At 31.1% G+C, this 22,874-nt stretch overlaps 1 protein-coding gene across 1 annotated transcript; it reads left to right on the top strand.

Annotated features, from left to right (window-relative positions):
* Positions 1 to 961: 961 nt before the first annotated feature.
* On the top strand, positions 962 to 22,573 carry LOC139486735 (START domain-containing protein 10-like). Its single transcript, XM_071271665.1, has 7 exons — positions 962 to 1,222; positions 3,077 to 3,224; positions 5,200 to 5,300; positions 15,256 to 15,373; positions 15,993 to 16,045; positions 16,829 to 18,600; positions 20,725 to 22,573. Exons 1-6 carry the CDS (start codon positions 1,067 to 1,069, stop codon positions 17,060 to 17,062), a joined length of 810 nt encoding a protein of 269 aa, XP_071127766.1. The 5' UTR covers positions 962 to 1,066; the 3' UTR covers positions 17,063 to 18,600; positions 20,725 to 22,573.
* The last annotated feature ends 301 nt before the right edge of the window (positions 22,574 to 22,874 follow it).

Below are 22,874 nucleotides of genomic sequence, written 5' to 3'. Positions count from 1 at the left end.
GTACAACATCATTGAACATAAAAACGAACCATAAAAATCAGTTGAAAAAGACGAAAAAGGCTTAACTCATCGGATGGACAAAAATACAAGGGATGGAAACAAGAATACAATATGCATTTTTTGATTCAAAACAGTATGGGTTATCTTTTTCTGTCCATCTTTTTTTTTTAAAACATATTTATTTATAGTGGATTGGGAAACAAGTTTTGCAACTTATAATAATCCCTTTCCACTTTGCGGGTGCGAGTGCTGCCTTGTAGCGGCATTAGCCTACTCTTTTTCGAAAACTACAAGGGTGTCTTTAACGTGCAAGAGATATGGCTCTCTCTTAACACGGGTCAGCCATTTATCGTCCCCTTCCGACGGACTATCATCGTTTCCTTACGACTATACTCGCAAACGGTGTCAAGGGAGAGCCGAAAATTGAGTTCCTGAAATTTTCATCCCGAACGGGAATCGAACCAGGAACCTTTGTGTTAGTAGTCCGATGCACTAACCACTACACCATGTACACCATCTAAAATAAATTATTGGTTCATTTGTTACGGATGAAACACGCAAACATATACGAGGGTTTGGATGGGGGGGGGGGGGGGGGTCTGTTAATCTGTAAACATTTAATTTTAACCCCTTTTTTCACTAATCTTCAAAAAAAATAACCCCTTTTTTTCTCTTATCTTCAAAAAAAATAACCCCTTTTTTCTCTAATCTTCATTTTTTTGCCCGTTTTCTCTAATCCTCATTATTTTAAGGGCATTATTCTTTAATCATTTAACCCCATCCAAACCCTCATATACAAATGGCACAAAAATAAATCTGAGTCGAACGGGAAAAAAGGGCCGAATTAGCAACTAGCTTCTTATTTTACGACTTCTGGTTTATTTACACAGCCAATTACCTACTTAGCTTGCTCTTTGACGGGTATATAATTATGAGATGGGTACCAGATAATTGGATTTAAAATTTACGGTAAAAAGTGACAAGTCACCAACAAACAGGTGGTTGTTATCAAAATAGACGCTTTGATTTGTAATTTCATAGACGATTTCGTTGTAAACACAAGAAAATGCAGTCCGGGGAAGTTAAAGTAGCAGAAGATAGTGACTTCAAACGATTCATTGAACTATGTATTGAAACTGAGGGATGGAAACAAGAATACAATAAACGGAACACATCTGTACATACAAAAATAAATGACGTTTCAGATTTTAAAATGTTTAAGGTAACAGAAATTCTAGAAAATGTTTTTAAGTTTATAAATATGGATAAAGCAAGGATTTGTATAGTTACAAATCCTTGGATAAAGCAGCAAGTGGCTTTTTTTATATATACACCTTATCGCTTATCCCGGCTGACCAGCCGCTTGAACTTTTGACCCATACAACAATCACTTTTCCATTGTGGGTCAGATATTTTGTTTTATGACGTCAAAATTTTACAGGAACCTGTGTGATATCCAGTAATGGCGGACAAATAGTGATAAGGTGTATTAGAACTGAATGAGATGTTAAATGTTAGTTATACATGTAGTATACTCAAATTTGTACCTTTTCTACAAGTTTCAACATCTACATAGATCTACGACATGGCAATCTCGAAAAGGGTACTTTGACCCATCACTCAAGTATAAAACACAAGATAGATGACTCATATAATTTTCGGTCTTCTCGTGCCGAAATGCCAATGTTGTATGTGCAGTGTTTTTACATACTGGTTTTCACTTGGTCAACACATGCATGCTAAAGCCACTGCTATACCTACTACACATGCTAGATTTGAAAGCAAAGGAAAAAACTATTACACATGGAATTCATGACCTATTGCCCCACACCTAATCACCCCACTTTCTGAAAAATCCCCCCACTTTTGTTTACCAACCAGTCAGCATGGTCAGGGGTGCTACTTAAACAAGTGATTTCAGAATCACTTCTTCAGGTGATTTTGGCTGTGAAATATTTTAAAAAAACTATAAATAGACACAGACTTTTTAAAATCCCTGAAACAAGTAATTTGAAAAGATCTCTTCAATAAGTGTTTATAACTTTTCTTGAAATTGTCTTTTGCTTGATAAGCCTGTCAGTTTTTACAATTTATTGAAAATATGCATTTTCTGGAATAATTTGCAGATCAGGACCTAACCTTTAAGAATATCATTCTAACTCTAAAGAAAACCAATCAGGTTACCTAATATTGTTGACCTTTGTCTGATAGTCAGAGTACAAAAAACGTAGTTAATGAATATTTGATTACAGAAAAATTCCCAAGGATATTTTTTAAAAGCTTTAGCGCACTTACTTACTGCCCAAGCACACTGGTGAAGTTAATATCCATAGAAAATAGGGTATCTAATCTATGTAGGAAAATTAGAGAAAAGTTTGTGAAAATATGGAAAATCAATGAAATTAGCATTTGAAGATCAAAGGAAACACCAAAATCACTTAAATAGGTGATAACTGAATTTATCAAATCACTGAAATAGGTGATAATGAAATCACTTGTTTAAGTAGCACTCCTGGCTGCCAACTCACCTCCCTATGAAAAAGGTTAAAATCCCATATACATGTATGTCAAATTTAAATTAGATTGAAATAAACTTTGCTCTACATTCTTTGCAGTTTGTTTTATTCTAATCAAACTATATTTTGTACTATTAAATCTTTCCATTATTGAAAAATAATGTATTAAATCACTGGACTTTTCAAGATTTCTCAAAACAGGGGTTTCCCCACTTGGACAAACATTAAACAACATTTAAGAGTGAAACCATATTTTCATAGTTTATCAAATATTACAATGTACATGTAGTATGTAATGTATTATTTCACACAAATTGACATAATTATCCGATTATTGGTTTTATTTGTTTCATAGAATGAAGTCATAAATCTTAGGTGTGCAGACATACAGGACTGCAATTTAATACAAGTTGTTATTCCTTTATTGTTTTGTTCATGGCTATTCTTAACAAACTTTGAATCGGTCCATTTCAAACGTTTGTCAGAATTATGAATCACAGTTCAACAATGTTATTGCATGTAAAAGTATTATATCTGTTTATCTAAATACATTTTGTTAGATAAAGACAACATATACAGATGTATCAGCAGAAGTATTGTATGATGTTCTCCATGATCCAGAGTATAGAAAAGTATGGGACCATTCTATGGTGGAGGGATATGAGATTTGTTGTATAAACCCAAACAACGATATTGGCTATTATTCAAGTATGTGAATATCTCAAAACAAAGCATTAACGTGATAAATCAGACCACTAGTCATTAGCTATAGCTATCTCTTTTCAGGCCAGTGCCTTTTATAGCTTACTGAGGGAACTTGTATTAATTTTGCTCAAACCCATACACTAAACCCCAAGTGCTTTAATTATAAAATCACTGGTGGATATATAAAAGTGATAATTTGAAATTACAGGTTATATTGAAAGTATAAATTTAGATCTAATAAAACATGATTTTCTAAGCCATTTTATAAACATATATTTATTTCATTGGCATTCTTAACACTTCTCCCCCCTTATATCAAGACTTATATAGACACATATATGTTATTAGATATTATTTAATTGTATGCATGTTTTATGAATCCAGTGTTCCAGCTAGGCCGTTTTCCGAGGGCGCGGCGCCCGCCCTTTTCCGAGTGGCGCCCTGTGCTCTTTTTTACAGTTTCCAGGGCGCCCTGCCTTTTTTGAAGATCGATTGCATATTAATTTGCGTATTGATATGATACGCTAATTACTAAATTTTACCTGGGGAAAAGATTATGACTTTGTTTACCACCCCAAGCTAATCAGTGGTTACAACTGGTGTCATAATCTGTTGTTATAGGTAATCCGTTTATCGGATGGGTCATTAATGATCATCAACATTAATTCGTTCAAATAGAATCGGTCAGTCGTCAATTATCTTTGAAGAAATGTGCATACAACAACTTGGGCACAATTTGCGATGTTTACCGTAGTTTCATGGAAGAAGCGTAATGACAGAAAGTTGGAAAACCATTATAAACTCGTTGAAGACATTGTTTTACTTGTTTTCTGTAAAATAAACAGAAAATTCAGACGTATTTGTCATTGACTGCCTTCATTTTTGATACGAAAATAACAAAATCGGCCGCCATATTGTGATCATATTTACATCATATTTACGTACTGTTTATAATCCTCCAAAAGAAGGAGCACACCCGAATAAAGAAAGATAACTCAATCTGATTTTTTTCCTAGCATTGAGTAACCCATTTACATATTCTAAAATGTGTCTCCATACTTCTTGCTTAAGAATATATATGTTTAGGTATTTATTTTGAGTTATGGGAAAAGTTAAAGACGGTCTTAGTAGCAGTGTTGGTAGGGTGCCTTGGTCATCTTTTTCTGTATTCTTTATTTTTGATACTATTTTTCACTGTTGCTTTATATCCTAAAATTGTGAATTTACTGAGCACAGCTGTTTTGTGCTGTATTGCCATCAAGCACAGCAGGGGTAGAAAGGTGAAACTGGTAAAATGTGGTAGACCATAGAAACAGTATGAAGCAGATCTCCTTTCAAAACATACTGCATATAAAGTTCAACTGTGCCAAGCAATGATAAAAAAACCTTGTGTGACAAGCTGCTTGACAAGTTTTTCAGTCTTAAAAGTAGAAAGATAGAGTTCTATATGGGCTAAAGATGTTGTTCTTGTATAACCTGTGATTCAACGAATAAACACAAATGTTTAACATCTTTTATTAAAATATGCCCTTTTCATATTATCATATCGCGCGTTAAATGCCCTTTTCCAGGATTGGCACCCTGCCCTTTTGAAAACCTAGCTGGAACACTGATGAATCAAATTAAAATTCACTCTTCAGTCTAGCATGATTCAGTGATTACGATTTCCTATGAATAGATGAAGTAAAAAAATTGAAGGAAGAAACTTTTATTGACTTTGACAACTTTTTTTTTCATGGTTATTTTTGGCAAGAGGCAGGACATGCAGGAAGCAGACATTATATATTTTGGTGTGTCTGTGACATAAAAATTTTATGAGAATCTTTGTGATGTCCTGCAAAGGTGTATAATTTTCTCTGCACCTTGCTAAATATTTTTTTTTATAAATTATTTGACACCTGGTTTTTAACTGTTTTAAGTCTTGTAAGAGATTTACAAAATGTCTTTCACATCCACTAAGTTTTTTATTTTATTTTAGTGAAATGCAGGCCATTCAAGAGTCGTGATTTTGTTACACAAAGGTCGTGGTTAGATATGGGAGCACAATACTGTATTATAAATCACTCAGTTAACCATCAGGTAAATGATAACTGGAATACATATTACCTCACAGTAAAAATGTCCAAATTACCTTTCCTGGTAAACATTTCAGTGCATGTCTTTTTACAGTACTACCTGTGACTTTATCTTATTAATGGTGGCCATAAAAAATATGTTCACCATGGTGGCCCTATATGTTCATCATCATACCCCCTGTTGCTTTTTTTAATACACAAGGTATTAATCAAAAACTAAGTCAAGGATAAAGGGAAATCTTGAATGCATTGAAGTGTTAAAATTATGTAACTTACAGGTCATGTCTCAGGTAAAATATACATGCATGTGTTTGCCAAATTTAATAACTGTGTTTATGACAAGAAATCCAAAAATAAAATGAAATAATAAAACTAGTTGAACAAACAGCTCCAAAAAAAATAATTGTCTCATGACTATTAGTTTTAATATTATACCTTTTAAATAATTTTTAATCAATTTAAGTTATTTTTTATATTAAGTCTATTTTTTGGAAAAATAAATGAATATAATTTTCAAATATAACTGCACACATTTACAATGCCTGCCTTTTTCTAATGAAAAGGTGTTTCTCAAATTAATTTTCTTGAATCAAAATTGTTTATTATTGTAGATAGACTGATCTGCATTCAACATTGTTTAAGATTGTCTTTAGGACTTACGCTAAATAAAATTTAGGCAGTTCATTTTTTCTCTATTAAATAACATATAAATATTAGAAATATTCATTACAGCAAAATTTGATAATATTTTTATTGGCATATGATATTTTAAACATGATCCATGTTTTAGAGGTTTAAAAGCATTTCTTTTACTTTTTGTTTTTGGGAAAGAGACATTATTATGAGAAGGTAAATAATTTTCAAATAGATTATCTCAAAGTTGTTTTGTTAATTTTACAATCAAGGAATAGGTGTTTTCGTTGACCTACAAGTGACACTGTTTACATATTCTATTCTTTCTAGGAATTTTATATTGTCCATTATTTTCCATTTCTAAATTATGACCAAAAATTCTACCTGTTGACATAATCAAGTTTACAGTTTTTATCATAAGTTTTTATTCTTAGATTTTTCTTTAAATTCATTTTTTAGGACTTTAAAAGTCTTAATTCATTCAAGTCCCTGCAATTATTAACTTTATCTAAAAGGTTGAGTGAAGTATTCTTTGCAAATGTATTCCAGGAATATGTATCATGCCAGTCCAGTACCTTCGACAATATAATACACTGAAAAAAAATATGATTTAATTAATAGACCATAAAAGTGTCATCATTTTTAGAAGTGCACATTATTTTTTCTGGAGACAAATTTTGAAAGAAATTAACCAAACTGAAGATAACATATTTAATAAATTTCAAGACAATTTCTTAAAATAATTTCTTTTCATAAGATTCACTTTATTCAGAGATAAGAACATTTTTCATTATGATTAGCATTTTTAATGAGCATTTATCAAAATTTGATGATAACTAGGTGGGCATTTGGAAAATAAGTCTTTTCAGTGATTGTTTGTGCACAACTCTTGTTTTGAGATTTGAAAAAAATTTAGATAAACAAAATATGGTTTTTCCTAAACCATATAATGAAACTTGTAGTTTTCCTGAGTAATATTAGATGTTATCAAAATTTATTGTAAAAGGATTGATTTTGATCATCTTATTTTGTTAAGAAACCGACTTGTTAAATTACTTTAATTTTTTTTTAAATATCATTTGCATGATTATTAGTTATTATTAATATGTTAATAGTAATAACTCATTTAATAATGCTAACAAACAATTGAATACAATGTACATCTGACATGTACATTTATATAAACCTTCTACTTAAAAAAAACATTATTAAAAGTGTTTATTTCAAATGCTAGTCAATAACTTTATCTTTGACTTTTTGCCATTTCTACTCAAGATTTTTACCAAGAAGAAATTGAAAGAATAAGAAACAAAAAAGTAATGAAAAAAACATACAAAAATGAAAAAAAAATAAAAAATTTAGATAACATTTAAACAAAAAAAACAAATAATAAATTAAACAGACTAAAACTATATTTTATTCTACAATTTCAATAAAAGGTGAAATGTCAATTTTAAAAGAAACCTTAGTTACCTGTACAGGTAAATTTTAATGAAACATACCAGCTGAAAACTTCAACCCCGATTGATTTTAACAGGTAACATAATGAGATAAAATATCTACCTATGTTTTATGACCCCCAATAAATGGCCAACATCTCAAGATTGAATACCCCAATAAATGTTCACCATTGGATGTTGACCATGCAAGAGGGTGGACATAACTAAGAGGATGTCACAGGCTGTACTGTAGCTCACCTGACCTGAAAGGTCAAGTGAGATTTTCTCATCACTTGGCGTCCGGCGTCCATCGTCTGTAAACTTTTACAAAAATCTTCTTCTCTGAAACTACTGGGTCAAATTTAACCAAACTTGACCACAATCATCATTGGGGTATCTTGTTTTAAAAATGTGTGGCGTGACCCTGCCAACCAACCTAGATGGCCGCCATCGCTAAAAATAGAACATAGGGGTAAAATGTAGAATTTCACGTACAATGTATAACTCTGAAACCAAAGCATTTAGAGCAAATCTGACAAGGGGTAAAATTGTCTATTAGGTCAAGATCTACCTACCTATTTTCAGACAAATTGGACAACCCGTTGTTGGGTTGCTGCCCCCAAATTAGTAATTTTAAGGAAATTTTGCAGTTTTTGGTTATTATCTTGAATATTATTATAGATAGAGATAAACTGTAAACAGCAATAATGTTCAGCAAAGTAAGATCTACAAATGAGTCAAACATGACCAAAATTGTCAGTTGACCCCTTAAGGAGTAATCGCCTTTTATAGTCAATTTTTAACAATTTTCATTAATTTGGTAAATTTTTGTAAATTTTTACAAAACATTTTCCTCTGTAACAAAAGGGCCAAGTTTATTATAGATAGAGAAAATTAAAAAGGAGCAAGAATTTCATTACATTTATAAAGATCTACAAAACCATCACCAAAACACAATTTGTCATGAATCCATCTGTGGAATTTGTTTAATATGCACATAAACCAAGGTGAGCAACACAGGCTCTTAAGAGCCTCTAGTTAAAATTGCAAGCAAAACAATAATTTTCATAAATTTTTGTATTAAAATTTTTAGAAATTATTTTCCACTGTAGTTACTGGCCCAAATTCATTACAGATAGAGATAAGTGTAGCAACAAGAATGTTCAGTAAAGAAAGATCTACAAACACATTACGATCACCAAAACACAATTTTGTCAAGAATTTATCTCTGTCCATTGTTTAATATGCACCAAGGTGAGCAACACAGGCTCTTGAGAGCCTCTAGTATTTTGTAGTGATTTGAAAATTTTAGTAATAAACTTGTTTTTAGAGATTTTGACTTTCTGATGATTTTAAAGTATTCATGAATTTTTAAAAACTAATTTATACAAACTTCAAAGGTGTTTGTATCCTGATCTCATATGTATTTTCTTGTGGTCTCATATTGTATTTTCTTGTAGTGATCTATTGTATTTTCTTGTAGACTCTTATTATATATTTCTTGTGGTCTCATATGGAAATATTATTTCTTGTAGTCTCGTATGGAAATATTATTTCTGTAGTTTTAGTAGGAGGTTGTGTAATCTTTTGTTTGTGTAATCTTTGTTTGTGTAACTGTTGAGGGATCCTGATATAGCAAATCTCAATAAAGTCAGCATGGCAATATGATAGCTAGCCCACATAAATGAGCAAAAAGACCAAATAACTGCTCCCAAAACAAACTACAACCAAGGCAAATATAAGGGGTTTCTGTGTGTAAACCAAAACATAGTCTCAGCAAATCATACTGGCTTAAAGCAGAAAGACAGTTAGAATAATAATAATATTTATTAAAAAATCATTTAATTTTGGCCCTTGAGAAACACTCAGCATACAAACGCAATTTTGAGTTCCTGCCTGAGCAAGTCAGCTTGCAACCTTCAGTGTAAGGAAGAACCTGCCTGCCCGACAATGCGCCAGCCGGGGAATGTGAAGCGAGGGTTCTCCACTTAGGTGATGAGACTAGGCGTCTCATCGGCAGCCAGGTAGTGCAAGGGTCTGCCTGGGGGATAGCCCATGTACTCGTGAAGTAGCAGGGGTCTATCAAACTGGCACTGGAATAAATTTGATAAAATTTGTCCCCGAAATGCTTGGGGATGAATGAAATTTTAGAAATGACCAGTGATAAAATTCCATTAAGGAAAACTGAAATAAAGAAAAAATATATCACTAGTTTAAGCTGAGTTGTTTCTCTAGTCATGAAACAATATTGAAGGTGTTATAAGGAAGGGGAAGGTGGGAGGTAAATTGAATAATAGCACTGTAAAACTCCATCAACTAGTCAGGCTGCTATGAACCAAGAAACTGATTATACAAAGACCATGCAATTGGCTTTACACACAGATTGGGTACATCTAACATCCAGGGGAGGAGACTGACCTACTGACCCTCAAATAATATACTATTATTGTGTAATCAGTATTAAAGAGATCTGGTATCATATTCTGCTTCCTCTCCCACAGTGATTGTTTGTGACATGTATCTGATTAAGACAAGATTAGTGTGCCTCCTAGTGAGATTCCAGTTGTAACTTCAAAGTGTCAAATGTTAGACAAATTAACCTCAAGATATAACAAGTGGTCCGTGTATGTTAATTAATTGCATCCATGATGTCAGCATCTTTATCATAAAATTAATTACTTGAAAACTGAAAAGACTTTTCTGTTTGTATAAACAATACTTAAATTACATATAAGTAAATATTTATACAAACTTCAAAGGTGTTTGTATCCTGATCTCATATGTATTTTCTTGTGGTCTCATATTGTATTTTCTTGTAGTGATCTATTGTATTTTCTTGTAGACTCTTATTATATATTTCTTGTGGTCTCATATGGAAATATTATTTCTTGTAGTCTCGTATGGAAATATTATTTCTGTAGTTTTAGTAGGAGGTTGTGTAATCTTTTGTTTGTGTAATCTTTGTTTGTGTAACTGTTGAGGGATCCTGATATAGCAAATCTCAATAAAGTCAGCATGGCAATATGATAGCTAGCCCACATAAATGAGCAAAAAGACCAAATAACTGCTCCCAAAACAAACTACAACCAAGGCAAATATAAGGGGTTTCTGTGTGTAAACCAAAACATAGTCTCAGCAAATCATACTGGCTTAAAGCAGAAAGACAGTTAGAATAATAATAATATTTATTAAAAAATCATTTAATTTTGGCCCTTGAGAAACACTCAGCATACAAACGCAATTTTGAGTTCCTGCCTGAGCAAGTCAGCTTGCAACCTTCAGTGTAAGGAAGAACCTGCCTGCCCGACAATGCGCCAGCCGGGGAATGTGAAGCGAGGGTTCTCCACTTAGGTGATGAGACTAGGCGTCTCATCGGCAGCCAGGTAGTGCAAGGGTCTGCCTGGGGGATAGCCCATGTACTCGTGAAGTAGCAGGGGTCTATCAAACTGGCACTGGAATAAATTTGATAAAATTTGTCCCCGAAATGCTTGGGGATGAATGAAATTTTAGAAATGACCAGTGATAAAATTCCATTAAGGTCCAAAAACTCAGATGGAAACATATGAGTGCCCCCAAGGATTTAGGAGTTTGGATTATTCACCTTCAATAAAGTCATGAGAAAAATAAAAAAAATTAATGAAAATATATGTTACATACTGATTCATAATAATGTCTACATGTATTACTAATGATATTTAGTATTTAAAGATAAGAAGTTAATGACAAAATTTTTTTAACAAAACTGCATACTTGTTAGGAAATAAACATGAGAATTTTATAAACAATGGTATCCAGTATTAGAAACATTAAGTGATGCTATTAACATAGAATTCAGTATCCCAAATTTGAAAATGTTATAAAAAATGATATTCAGTATTCCAATTTAAAAAAAAATGCTGTACAAAAAGTAATCCAGTGTCCAAACAAGATTAATTAAAAATTATATGTTTAAAGATTCAAACATGATTATACTACCATAGTCAGTATATTCAATGATGAGAATGCTATAAAAATGATATTCAGTATATTCAATGATTAGAGTGCTATAAAAACGATACTCAGTATATTCAATGATGAGAATGCTATAAAAACGATACTCAGTATATTCAATGACGAGAATGCTATAAAAAATTATATTCAGTATATCAATGATGAGAATGCTTCAATGATAGAGTGTGTCATTATCAGTTTCTGAAATGCAACAGCTGCACCAGATGGTTGATAAGATTTGAACCTTATAAGAAATGCATTCAGTTTCCAATCAGAGTGGGGGAGAAACTGCCTGTATAACAATCTGCTAGCTTAGGGAATGTGGAGCGAGGATTCTCCACGAAGAGTGAGACATGGCGTCTCATTGTAGATGTTTGTATGCAAGGAATGCTTGGGGATATCCCTATGCTAGTACATTACCATACAGGCATGAGAACTATAAATCCAAAATTCAAACATGATAAATTTTCCTAAACAAATTTGTGAAGAAAATGCCACTCTGTTCAGTTAAGGCAATTATAAAATAATACTTTTCAGGCTTAAAAATTCTCATCATTGAATATGATGTTATTATATGCAGTTATATATTTAATAATTTTTTAACGAGGTGTATCAAATTTCACAGCTATAAAGTATAGTTAGATTCTAGGGTATATGTAGTATTAAAGCTATGTATACTTCCATCTGCAATTTAACATTATGTGAGTAAATAAAAGTTTAAAATACATTATACTCTACAGAAAATATCACTATATCCCATAGTATAAATATCTTTAACATCAATAAGACGATATAAACAATCTCTATAATATCTTAAATAAATAGGAACACTGTATAGATCCTTGGTTTTGACATATTTTAGATGTAAAGTTCTATTTAAAAAGTGTATGTTGTCCAATTTTAAGAATTCAAATTGCTGGAATAGCTACATCCTGAGTTATGGAGTAGGTTTACAATAAGGTTCGCTATAATATACTTCTAGACTGCTTGGGCACTGATGAGGCTGTAGTTTGTCCTTATGATGCATCACAATTATGGAGTAGGTTTACAATTTTGGTTCACAATCAGTAACATACTTCTGGAATGTTTGCACTGGCACTGATGAGGCTGTACTACTGCCTTTTAGTCAATAGCTAATGTGCTACATGATCTCATTGGAAGGTTGGAGAAATAATATGTCTACACAGATAACGGAACTGATAAATACACTTATGTCAATGTTGAAATGCATAAAGTCTCATTTCAAAGTTGAATATCTGCCATGTCTGTAATGTAATCCTGTTTGAAAACATGGGATCATTCTGAACTTGATAAAAGTGAGAACTAGTGCTGAATGTGCTTTAAACCACATAAGCTGGTAGAATATGATAAGAATACTGGCAATGTTCATGCTCTGTATAATATGTAGGTACGACTGAGGTACAGTTGAATAAATGTAAAGTTTAAAACAAGAGTGGAAGTATATCCATGCAGAGTAAGTCAAGCTGTAATGCCACATCCAAAGTAAAAAGAAGAACTTGATCATGTTGATAATGTCCAATCCTTTGTAGTAATCCTGATGAAACCAAAGTGCATACAGGATGTGTCTATGTCTCCATTTTCTCAGTGTTGAAATATGCAATATAAGAAATGAAGAAAGGTGTCAGTAATAGGCAATATCAAAAGCTGTACTTATGTAATAATTCTATAAATGTAAACTGTATAACAAGAAAAATAGTTTGACTTATTTAGAATAATTCAAAAACTGAATTAAATATACTAAAAGTATCTTATATCTTATCTATCTAAGATCATGAACTACTAAATAATTATTTGCAGAATGCATGAAGAAAACAGCAAGTAAAAATAATATAAAAAAAGAAATAAAAATAAAATAAAACATTTTTTGATCACTATATACTAATCCAAAAATTTTAAAAAAAATAAAAATCAGGGTAAGTAAAATTCCAAGTGGCTGTTTCTGAATAATATTTAAATTACAAAAGTGAATATTTGTTCAAGCTCGTCTCTTAATTGCCTTCAGATAATAATAATGCAAAGAAACTCCAAGCACCATACATCTGTATATAAGAAATAAAAGTTCAAACAAATATACTTGCCTAGAACAGTTGTGTAGAATGTAAAGCCACTTCAATATATAACACTCGTGGAAATCTCTGTATGGTCACAAATATATAAGGATCTGATGATATATAGATCCTGCTCGTTCACATAATACTCTCTAGCACAGTAACATGGTTATAAACTTCACATGAAAAACTACACAAGTTTGCAAACAATATAAACTCAGCTGTGTATAAGTAAATAAGATCCAAAGGTGAAATAAACAAGATAGTTCATATCGCAAGAAGTAGATATCTAAAATTAGTATGGTAGCGGTTGAAAAATAATGCAGCCACATTGTGACATAATAATGGTAAAAGTTAAAAAACAAATGAAGTCCAGTGAATAAATTGAATAATAGCACTGTAAAACTCCATCAACTAGTCAGGCTGCTATGAACCAAGAAACTGATTATACAAAGACCATGCAATTGGCTTTACACACAGATTGGGTACATCTAACATCCAGGGGAGGAGACTGACCTACTGACCCTCAAATAATATACTATTATTGTGTAATCAGTATTAAAGAGATCTGGTATCATATTCTGCTTCCTCTCCCACAGTGATTGTTTGTGACATGTATCTGATTAAGACAAGATTAGTGTGCCTCCTAGTGAGATTCCAGTTGTAACTTCAAAGTGTCAAATGTTAGACAAATTAACCTCAAGATATAACAAGTGGTCCGTGTATGTTAATTAATTGCATCCATGATGTCAGCATCTTTATCATAAAATTAATTACTTGAAAACTGAAAAGACTTTTCTGTTTGTATAAACAATACTTAAATTACATATAAGTAAATATAAAAACTTTTCCATGAAGTTTGGAATTTGCATTTATTGATTAACATAGTTTATTATAAATATACATGATATATATATCAATTTCAGTGTGGTGCAACATTGTAGTTATCTCGGATAAAAATCGCATTTGATAATGTACCAGGCATCAAAGTCATAAAACTTTATTTCAAGTCAGTTTTAAATATTAAACTCATACAATAAAATCAACCACTCGAAATGCTGGATTTCATGGTTCAAGCTTGATTTTTGTGCTCTGAGCCCTGATCAGCATAGTTTGATGACTTCAACCCCAGATAAGATAGAGGCAAACAATTTCTTAATTTTAAGAATGATAAAACTCAAGAATTTGTTTTGATTTACAAACTATTCAATCAAATTCTTATTATTTCAGATTATCTAAAATTATACTATAAAATACATACAATTAAACAAATATTTTAAGACATTTAAGTTGAAAAATCATTGTTGTTTTTAACCCGCAATTATTTATTAGAGGAAAATATTAGGACAAATGTTAAGAACACTTACATTGGCATGAACAACAACCATAGAGTACTGTACAGCTTCCAACAATGATCAAAGCTCTTACTGTACATTAAGCTTTAAAATTATCAGGCATTTAACAAAATGAGAAAACCAGGGGCTTGATTTATGCTTAATATACATGTAACAAAAAAAACAAAGCTTTGAAAACCACAACATCCAAGATATATCATATATTGATATTTCATACAGTAGTTGGTGATTTTTCTCATTTTTCCACCCACCAAACTGCTTGAAGTTGTATAGAAAGTGACATTTAACTATATGAAAATGTTTTTATGTCCCACCTACGATTGTAGAGGGGCATTATGTTAACTGGTCAATTTAAATAGATTGATGCTAATTTATAATTGTGAATGAAATAAAGAAATAGTAAGTTGTCTTTATATATTAATAACAATCATTGAATTGAAGGCATCATAACTAATATTTTGTTGTTGTTGTAGAAAGCCCTACCAAAGAAAGGCTATATACGAGGTGTGTCTTATTTAACAGGATATTTAGTTAGAAAGATGGAAGGAAACAAATGTCAGTTCACATATGTATCTCAGTCAGACCCAAAAGGTAAAGGACAAATTGTAATTTTTATATATAAATTTGCACAGGTTTCTCATATATATTTATGTCAGTTTACTTTTTCGCTATCAGAAGCTAAAGGTAGGGACATTTTTGACTTTACATATGTGTTTTGAGTCAGAAGTTAAAGGAGAGGACAAATGTGAGTTTATGTATTTGTCTCAATCATAATCAAATGCTCTATGAAGGGACACATAAAAAAAGACGTGGTATGATTGCCAACAAGACAACTCTCCACAAGTGATCAAATGATACAGAAACTTACAACTATAAGTAACTGTGCTGCCTTTAACAATGAGCAAAGCCCATACCGCATAGTCTGCTATTAAAGGTTCCAAATGACAAATGTGAAATATTTCAGTCTTCATATGTCTTAAAACAGTTAAGAATTCCATTAAACATGCTAAAAAACAATATCTAAGTAATTAGAAAAGCCAAATATGCTTTTTCCTTTTTTGAGGTATCTTTGGGGTTGCTCATTAAAAAAAACCACTTTGATATTGTACATTTGTCTCAATTCTACATGTATGTGCTATATTTATCAATATGTTGCAGACTTCCATTGTCTCACATATACATACATCTAAAGAATATCTTCTTTTAACAGGAAAGCTTCCAGCCTGGGCTGTCAACAAAGTTACACAGATAATGGCACCTAAGGTAAGTGTTGGTTATTCAGGTTGTCTTTATTATGATTGGGGCACATGAATTTGCTGATGTAACGTAGACAAATATAAAAAAACTGAGCAAAATACCCATTAGCATGTCTTAGCTGTGATTGATGTGTTGAGAAAAATTAAGACAAGCAGGCAATGAATTAAGTTGCAGGTTCTGTGTTGCTGTGATTTGATATAATTTAAATAGTCAAGATGGTAACACATTATTTATCAGTACTGTTAAACTATTTGTAGTTCTATTTAAATCTAATGATTAAGTGTCTTTGTTGTTGAGATATTTAGTATTCAAATCTTTTTTTTAATCTCAAGAAACTTTGCTAACTAGATACAAAATAACTTTTCTCATCAATTTACTTAGTTGATTTAAATCACTTATTTATAAAGAATATCCTAAACAGAATTCATTTTATTCATTTAAACCTTTACAAACAGTCAGATAAATAAACAAAAAGGCTGCTCATAGGGAAAACAGGTCTAAAAATATATGTGTTTTCTCTCACTAATATTTTATGTTATAAATAAAATTTTCAGTTAACAATAAGGAAAAGCCTTAAATATGAAAGTGTCAGAATTATTTACTTCCGGTACTTCTATCTGTATAACAAATAAGTAGATGTGATATGAATGCCAATGAGACAACTATCCACAAGAGTCCCAATAAAGTTGAACCAAGCAACTTTAAGTTCTAGGTTGAATTATTTACTTGCTATATATGGTAAACAAATATTTGAAAGTGAATAGTTATATGTATTTGTTTATATTATAGGTCATAACAAGGATACACAAAGCATGTCTCAGTTACCAGAAGTGGAAATCTACTCATAACCCAAACTTTAAACCATGGCTAAATCCTGAACAAATGACACTGCCAAGACTAAACATGGCCGACATTAAACCTCTATCAGAATTTAACTCTCGAGAATCATTAGACGATGAAAGCTGTATGAAAGAAAGTGATATAGGTGAAAATGACATCAGTGATGAGGATTCATCTGATTGATGATAGTTACATTAGTATACATGATTTTAGAATGTTGTAGGGTATCAAGGTGTTTAAACATAGATTACATCATTATGATAGTGGTCTCCCTTAGTTCAAGGGATGAAATAGTTGTATCCCTTAGATTGATGTCAATAAATTCTTTTACCAGTTTAGGTCAAATGTTAATAGTTTTACATGGATATCTCAATATGGAATACCTCATATTGAATTGTATAGAAAGATTTGTATTAAAACTTTCTATAGATATTATGATAATGACATCACGTTTTTATGCAAATGTTTTTGCAATTTTTGGAAGTTGTAAAATGTAATGACTTATAAAGTTGTGCAATAGGGACCTCTTATAAGATAATATCGCTAATAGTTATTTAATGATTGTGTAATGGACCTTTGGGCTTTCATTCATTATTTTGGTCCCTAAATTGTTGTTTTTTCATAACAATGTTTTAAGTAAACGATTATAATGTTTTCTTTTGAACCCGATATTTTAATTCTTTTTTATTCTTAGAAATTGTGATTTCTGTTTCTTCTCTGTTCCCTCCCCCCCTTTTTTTTCCTCTAAAATGCAAAATTTCATCAAATAACATAATTTCAAACAGAGGGCTTATCATCTCAATAAACTTCATGTAAGTAGATGAATTGAATGAAAGATAAAATAACTGACCTGCATTTTTTATTTAACTGATTTTTAATTTGAAGGTTGGTTCTGACTTTTGATAGGCCATATTGAGTTTATGTTGTTGAAAGTTTTTGAAATATGCCAGATTTGTTGATTACAGAAATGATATTACATCTTTATATTAACAATGATGAAGTAGTTTCAAATTATTTTAAGATTTGTGATACTTCACTCTTTATCCATGAATTATTGATATCTTAAAGGTCACACAATTGTACTGAACTATACATATATTTTGATTACCTGTAAGTAGTATAAAAATAAGGAGTTCAAAATATATTACTTTATGCTAATAATCACAGGATTGCAACATTCATATCACAAATTTTACTGCTTCCAAACATTAAGTTTAAAACTAAATTGAAGATATAATGATAAAAACATGTATGATCATTTTTAAGTTATATTTGTAAATTAGATATCCCGTTATTGAAAGTATTTTAACATTTTCAAAAAATGTAAAACCTTGTATTCCCAAGATAGTGAATTATTTATTTTTATTACAAAGAAATCCAATATATATTCAATTGCTTTAATCTTTTAAACTTATTTTTGTAAATATAACAATCATTTTTTCACCAAATGTTACAATGTACCTAAAACTTAATCATTGTAAATAAGTGGATTTAGGTAAATATTTGAGGAAATACTTGAATTAGAATATTGTTGACATGGTTGATAGGTATTACATCTCATAAACCTTTTGTCATTTTTATCCCTTTTAATAAGTTTATTTATTAATTGAAGGGTTTGTTATTTTTTTTTATATAAAGTATAAACATTAGTGACATCTTCTCACTGTCTTAGCTGAAAGGGACATACATTGAAACATGAATTTCAGGAATGTCTATTTTAAGTTGTTTTTGGGATACGATTGCTTTTAAGCAATCTGTAAACTTTTACCGTTGACTCAGTGCTCATTCCCTCACGTCAACTGTTTTATTCTAAACATTCAGCAACATCTCAGATTCTTATGATTGTCTTGATTTAAAAGGTAAAAACAAGCAGAAGGATTGAACATAAACAACTTTCCTGTAATGTTCTTCTCATAATCTTCATGTTTGATTTTTCCATTGACTTATATGCGTGTTTTTAACAACACGGAAAATCAGAATTGAGCAGTATTTATATTTAGTGTTTTTATAAATTTAGAAACACGTCAGAGGGAATTCCCCAGTTTTGATAAATGCGAGAGTTCTTTGAATTCCGATAATTCTATTTCTGTCATATGAGAACTGAAGTGGAGTTTTGTATATTTTACCGTTATGAAACTGATACTGTACTCTCATAAATAAATTGAGACTCAGTCCAGTCATCATATCATAAATTAAATAAACGTTCTTGTTCCAAATCGCAAGTCGCGGGTTTGTTTATGTATTAATGCGCATGCGTATAGTTTTCTTGATTTCAAGGGGTATCAAGATTGAGTGGTTGTTCTGGATTCCTCGCTTATTAATTAATTTGAAACTCATTGGATTCTTTCTATGTCTGCCTGCTATTGAGGGTTTAATATTGTTGTTGCATAATTTAAAATCATATGCATCATTTAAATTAAAATCAATGAAGTTTTACCTATAACACCCCTTTAGCCGAACTGGAGTCTTCCATATTATCGTTGTCTCCCTTTCAGAAGTATTTTCCGTCAAAATTGTCAAAAAAAAATTCGTTAGATGTCGATAAACGTCGTTTTATTTTAAGAACGATCTCAATTTAAACAGAGGAGTGTGTACGGAAGGATTCATGCCCACTGACCCACAGGAAATTAATAATTAAAGAGTAAGAAATGGGGTTCCTCCTAGAATTAACGGTGATAAGATACGAAGTGAATAGTCCGAGATTACTGGGTACAAGTCAAATCGACACCTGGTAAAATCGGCACCCATAGAAAAAGTCAAATCGGCACCTGGTTAAATTGGCATCTAGTCAAATCGGCACATATTTAAAAGTCAATTCGGCATCCAATAATATTTGATATAATATATGGGACTGGGAAATGGGGTTCCTCCAAGAATTAACAGTGATAAGATACGAAGTGAATAGTCCCGAGATTACTGTACAAGTCAAATCGGCACCTGGTCAAATCGGCACCCATAGAAAAAGTCAAATCGGCACCTGGTTAAATCGGCATCTAGTCAAATCGGCACCTATTTAAAATTCAATTCGGCATCCAATAATACTTGATATAATATATGGGACTGGGACTATTAATTTATTTTGTAATTTAAGTATACTAGCATAAAAGTCCCCCACGGTCCCAGCTTGTCTGGCAAATCAGCCGTCGGACATCAGAGTAATCTCGAACTATGAAGTGAAATACCTTCTCTCTCCCTCTCAGTGACTGCTGTGGAAAGTAAACTTGGAATTGATAGCACACAAATAAAACACAATAAGTACATTGCTCGTACACTTGTATCCGGGATTAGCTATTTTTAAAGTTGAGTGACTATTCAGATTTATATTACCTTTGCATGTGCAGTTGAATTAGTTTTGAAAATAATACTATCCAGCTGTACCAGGCCTTGCGGTCATAAAACTTTCGAGTTAGTTTTTTTGTACTCATACTCGAAAATCAACCAATGAAATTGCTTCATTTCTAGTTTCGAGCATGATTTTTGTGCTCCAAGCACTGAGCAAAGTTTTATGCCTTCAAGGCCATAGTCCAAATAATTATGACGTCTTGGAAGGCTATTCTAAATTTTTTTCTTTGAAGCCTTACTTCGACATCGAAGTAAGGCGTCAAAGAAAAAAAATATAATAGCCTTTCAAGACGTCATAATTATTTGGACTATCAAGGCCAGGGCTTCCAAAAATGCGTGAGACTCACGCATGTTCATGCTTTTTTGCAGCAGTATCCTTGGATCAATTTTTTCCTCTTTGGTCATTTCTAATTTGGCCAAATCTCACGAATTTGCTTAATGAAAAGTTGGCAGAACTGCTATACATGTGTCAATGAAAACTATATGGCAATCGTATCCCTCAGAGCATTCTGCTCTTTGATTAAATGGTATCACTCTTTATTATTATATGATATTTGAAGCACTGGAATTTTGCAGAGAAAATAACCCAAAATTCAGATATTTTAGCTGTCTTGTCAATGTCAAAGTTTAGATAATAATAGAAGTTTGTTTTTTTTAAGTAATGGATATATATAAGTTGCTCAAGTTGAATGTTTTCTTATAAAAATAAAAACAAAAACCTATCTCTATAACATATATTTGTGGGGTAAAGATTATTGTAATGGATGTTTGCAACTTAAGCCTACTTTAATACGAAATGTGTCAAGGTTGAATGATATAGAAATAAACAACATATAGGGCACCTGATTCTGATTCTATATATCAATAAGTAGTTAAAATAATTGTATACATGTGTAGATGTTATTGATTTGAAATGCTAGCATTAAAGTAATGGTAGAAAGGGCTTCACAATGCATCATGGGTAGCTGGATCTTTATTGAAAACATTGAGAAAACCATTTATACATGACTATATATTGTTATGCTAATTTTACTAGCTTTTGTTTTACTGTTTACAATGTTATATCCATACATGTTGTGGTATGTAGTCACACTTATAAGAAGTGCTTAGCTATGCAAATATACATATATACTTTGACTTCGTGTTTTAGTTCTATTTACTACATCTACTTTATTGTTTTTTTTAATCAATCCTGGTATTTAGTTTTATTTATGTATACAGCTTTAGTTAGTATCCTTTTATTGTTATATCAGATCCATTTAAAAGTTTTTTTCTATAATGTATTATTCTCATGTAACAAGTTTTTAAATATTATAATGAATAAAAAAGTATTAAGCAAATAGTAAACTATGGTGGATGTCATTAAATAAGAAGTAAATTATGATTTGTCTCATTGACAGTAAAGCTTTGTTACCAGTTAAACAAGTTGTTGTCTGAAACTTGACAAAAAATCAGAATACTCTAAGAGTTGTCTCCCATATGCTATGACAATATTTTTTAACATTAACTGTAAATTCATTTATTGATTGTTGTTTTAAAGATAACCAGCTTTATTCCAGATCTGACTTATTTATAAGTTTCCAAAAAAACATCATTCAGATATTATTAGACAAATGGCTGTCTTTGTAAACATGGTACCTTAGATGTTTTTTGCAATAAATTTGCACACTGTTTTAATGAGTCTCAGCTATATAGGCATATCTAACTTTGTCATTGTTTACATGTTTATTTTATTTCCGAAGTCTTGATCTTGAATTCCCTTATGTATAAGAATTGTGTATGCTGTCAATTTTTAATTAAAGCAAAGCTTTAATTTTGCTGCATATGAATTATCATAAAACTCCTTTATTTTCTTGAATGATTATGTGCCACAAAATTATTTGGTTGTATCATGAACCAAGTCAGTTGATTATAAAAAAGATAACGTAAAACAAAATGAGATTTTTTTTGTTGACAGCCAGAATTTTTGTTTTTCATAGGCATAAACAACAGATTCAGTGTCATATTTAATTTATGACATTACTTCTTTAAAACTTTTTTATTATGCTGTTATTTTATACAGAAAAAGGTTTCTCAAATACTCCTAAAGCATCATAATTACTTGTCATTTACAGAAAATATTGTTTTACATAAGGTTTTTTTCCGAATTGATATTTGTCACTTATACATTTATATTACATGCTAATTATATATCATGTGCAATATAATATTTGGTCATTTTGGCCTCAGATTTTAACATGGTTTGCTAGTAGCAATTTTATCACCTAGATGTATGGTATATATATTTATTTTCAAAAAAGTGTTCATAGTTCCAAAAAATACAATTAACTATTGATTATATTCAGAGTCTAATATATATGTGTTATTGTTACTATGGAAGTTAAAAGGTGCTTTTTGTCATAAACTTTTGAAAATTAACCAACTTTTTAAGTTTTAAAGTAGATGGGTGTCTTTTTCTGATCATCCTTTCTGGACATGGTGCAAACTTCTTTTTTTTGTTTAACAATATTTTACTAAGTTTCATTTAATATACAAAAGAAACATTTAAAACTTGAAATTGTAATATTGAACTATCAAAAAATCAAGTTTCATATGTCCCCAGTAAGGAAAAATTCAAGTTTCCCCTATAGAATCCATGAAAAGATAACTTTGA

Source organism: Mytilus edulis, chromosome 8, assembly GCF_963676685.1.
Source record: "Mytilus edulis chromosome 8, xbMytEdul2.2, whole genome shotgun sequence".
NCBI lineage: Eukaryota > Metazoa > Mollusca > Bivalvia > Mytilida > Mytilidae > Mytilus > Mytilus edulis.
This window is presented reverse-complemented; position numbering and strand designations above follow the sequence as displayed.

Coding starts and splice junctions, on each gene's coding strand:
- LOC139486735 (XM_071271665.1), top strand. CDS start 1,067: ATGCAGTCCGGGGAAGTTAAAGTAGCAGAAGATAGTGACTTCAAACGA. Junction 1,223..3,076: donor CAGATTTTAAAATGTTTAAG/GTAACAGAAATT, acceptor ACATTTTGTTAG/ATAAAGACAACATATACAGA. Junction 15,374..15,992: donor ATCTCAGTCAGACCCAAAAG/GTAAAGGACAAA, acceptor TTCTTTTAACAG/GAAAGCTTCCAGCCTGGGCT.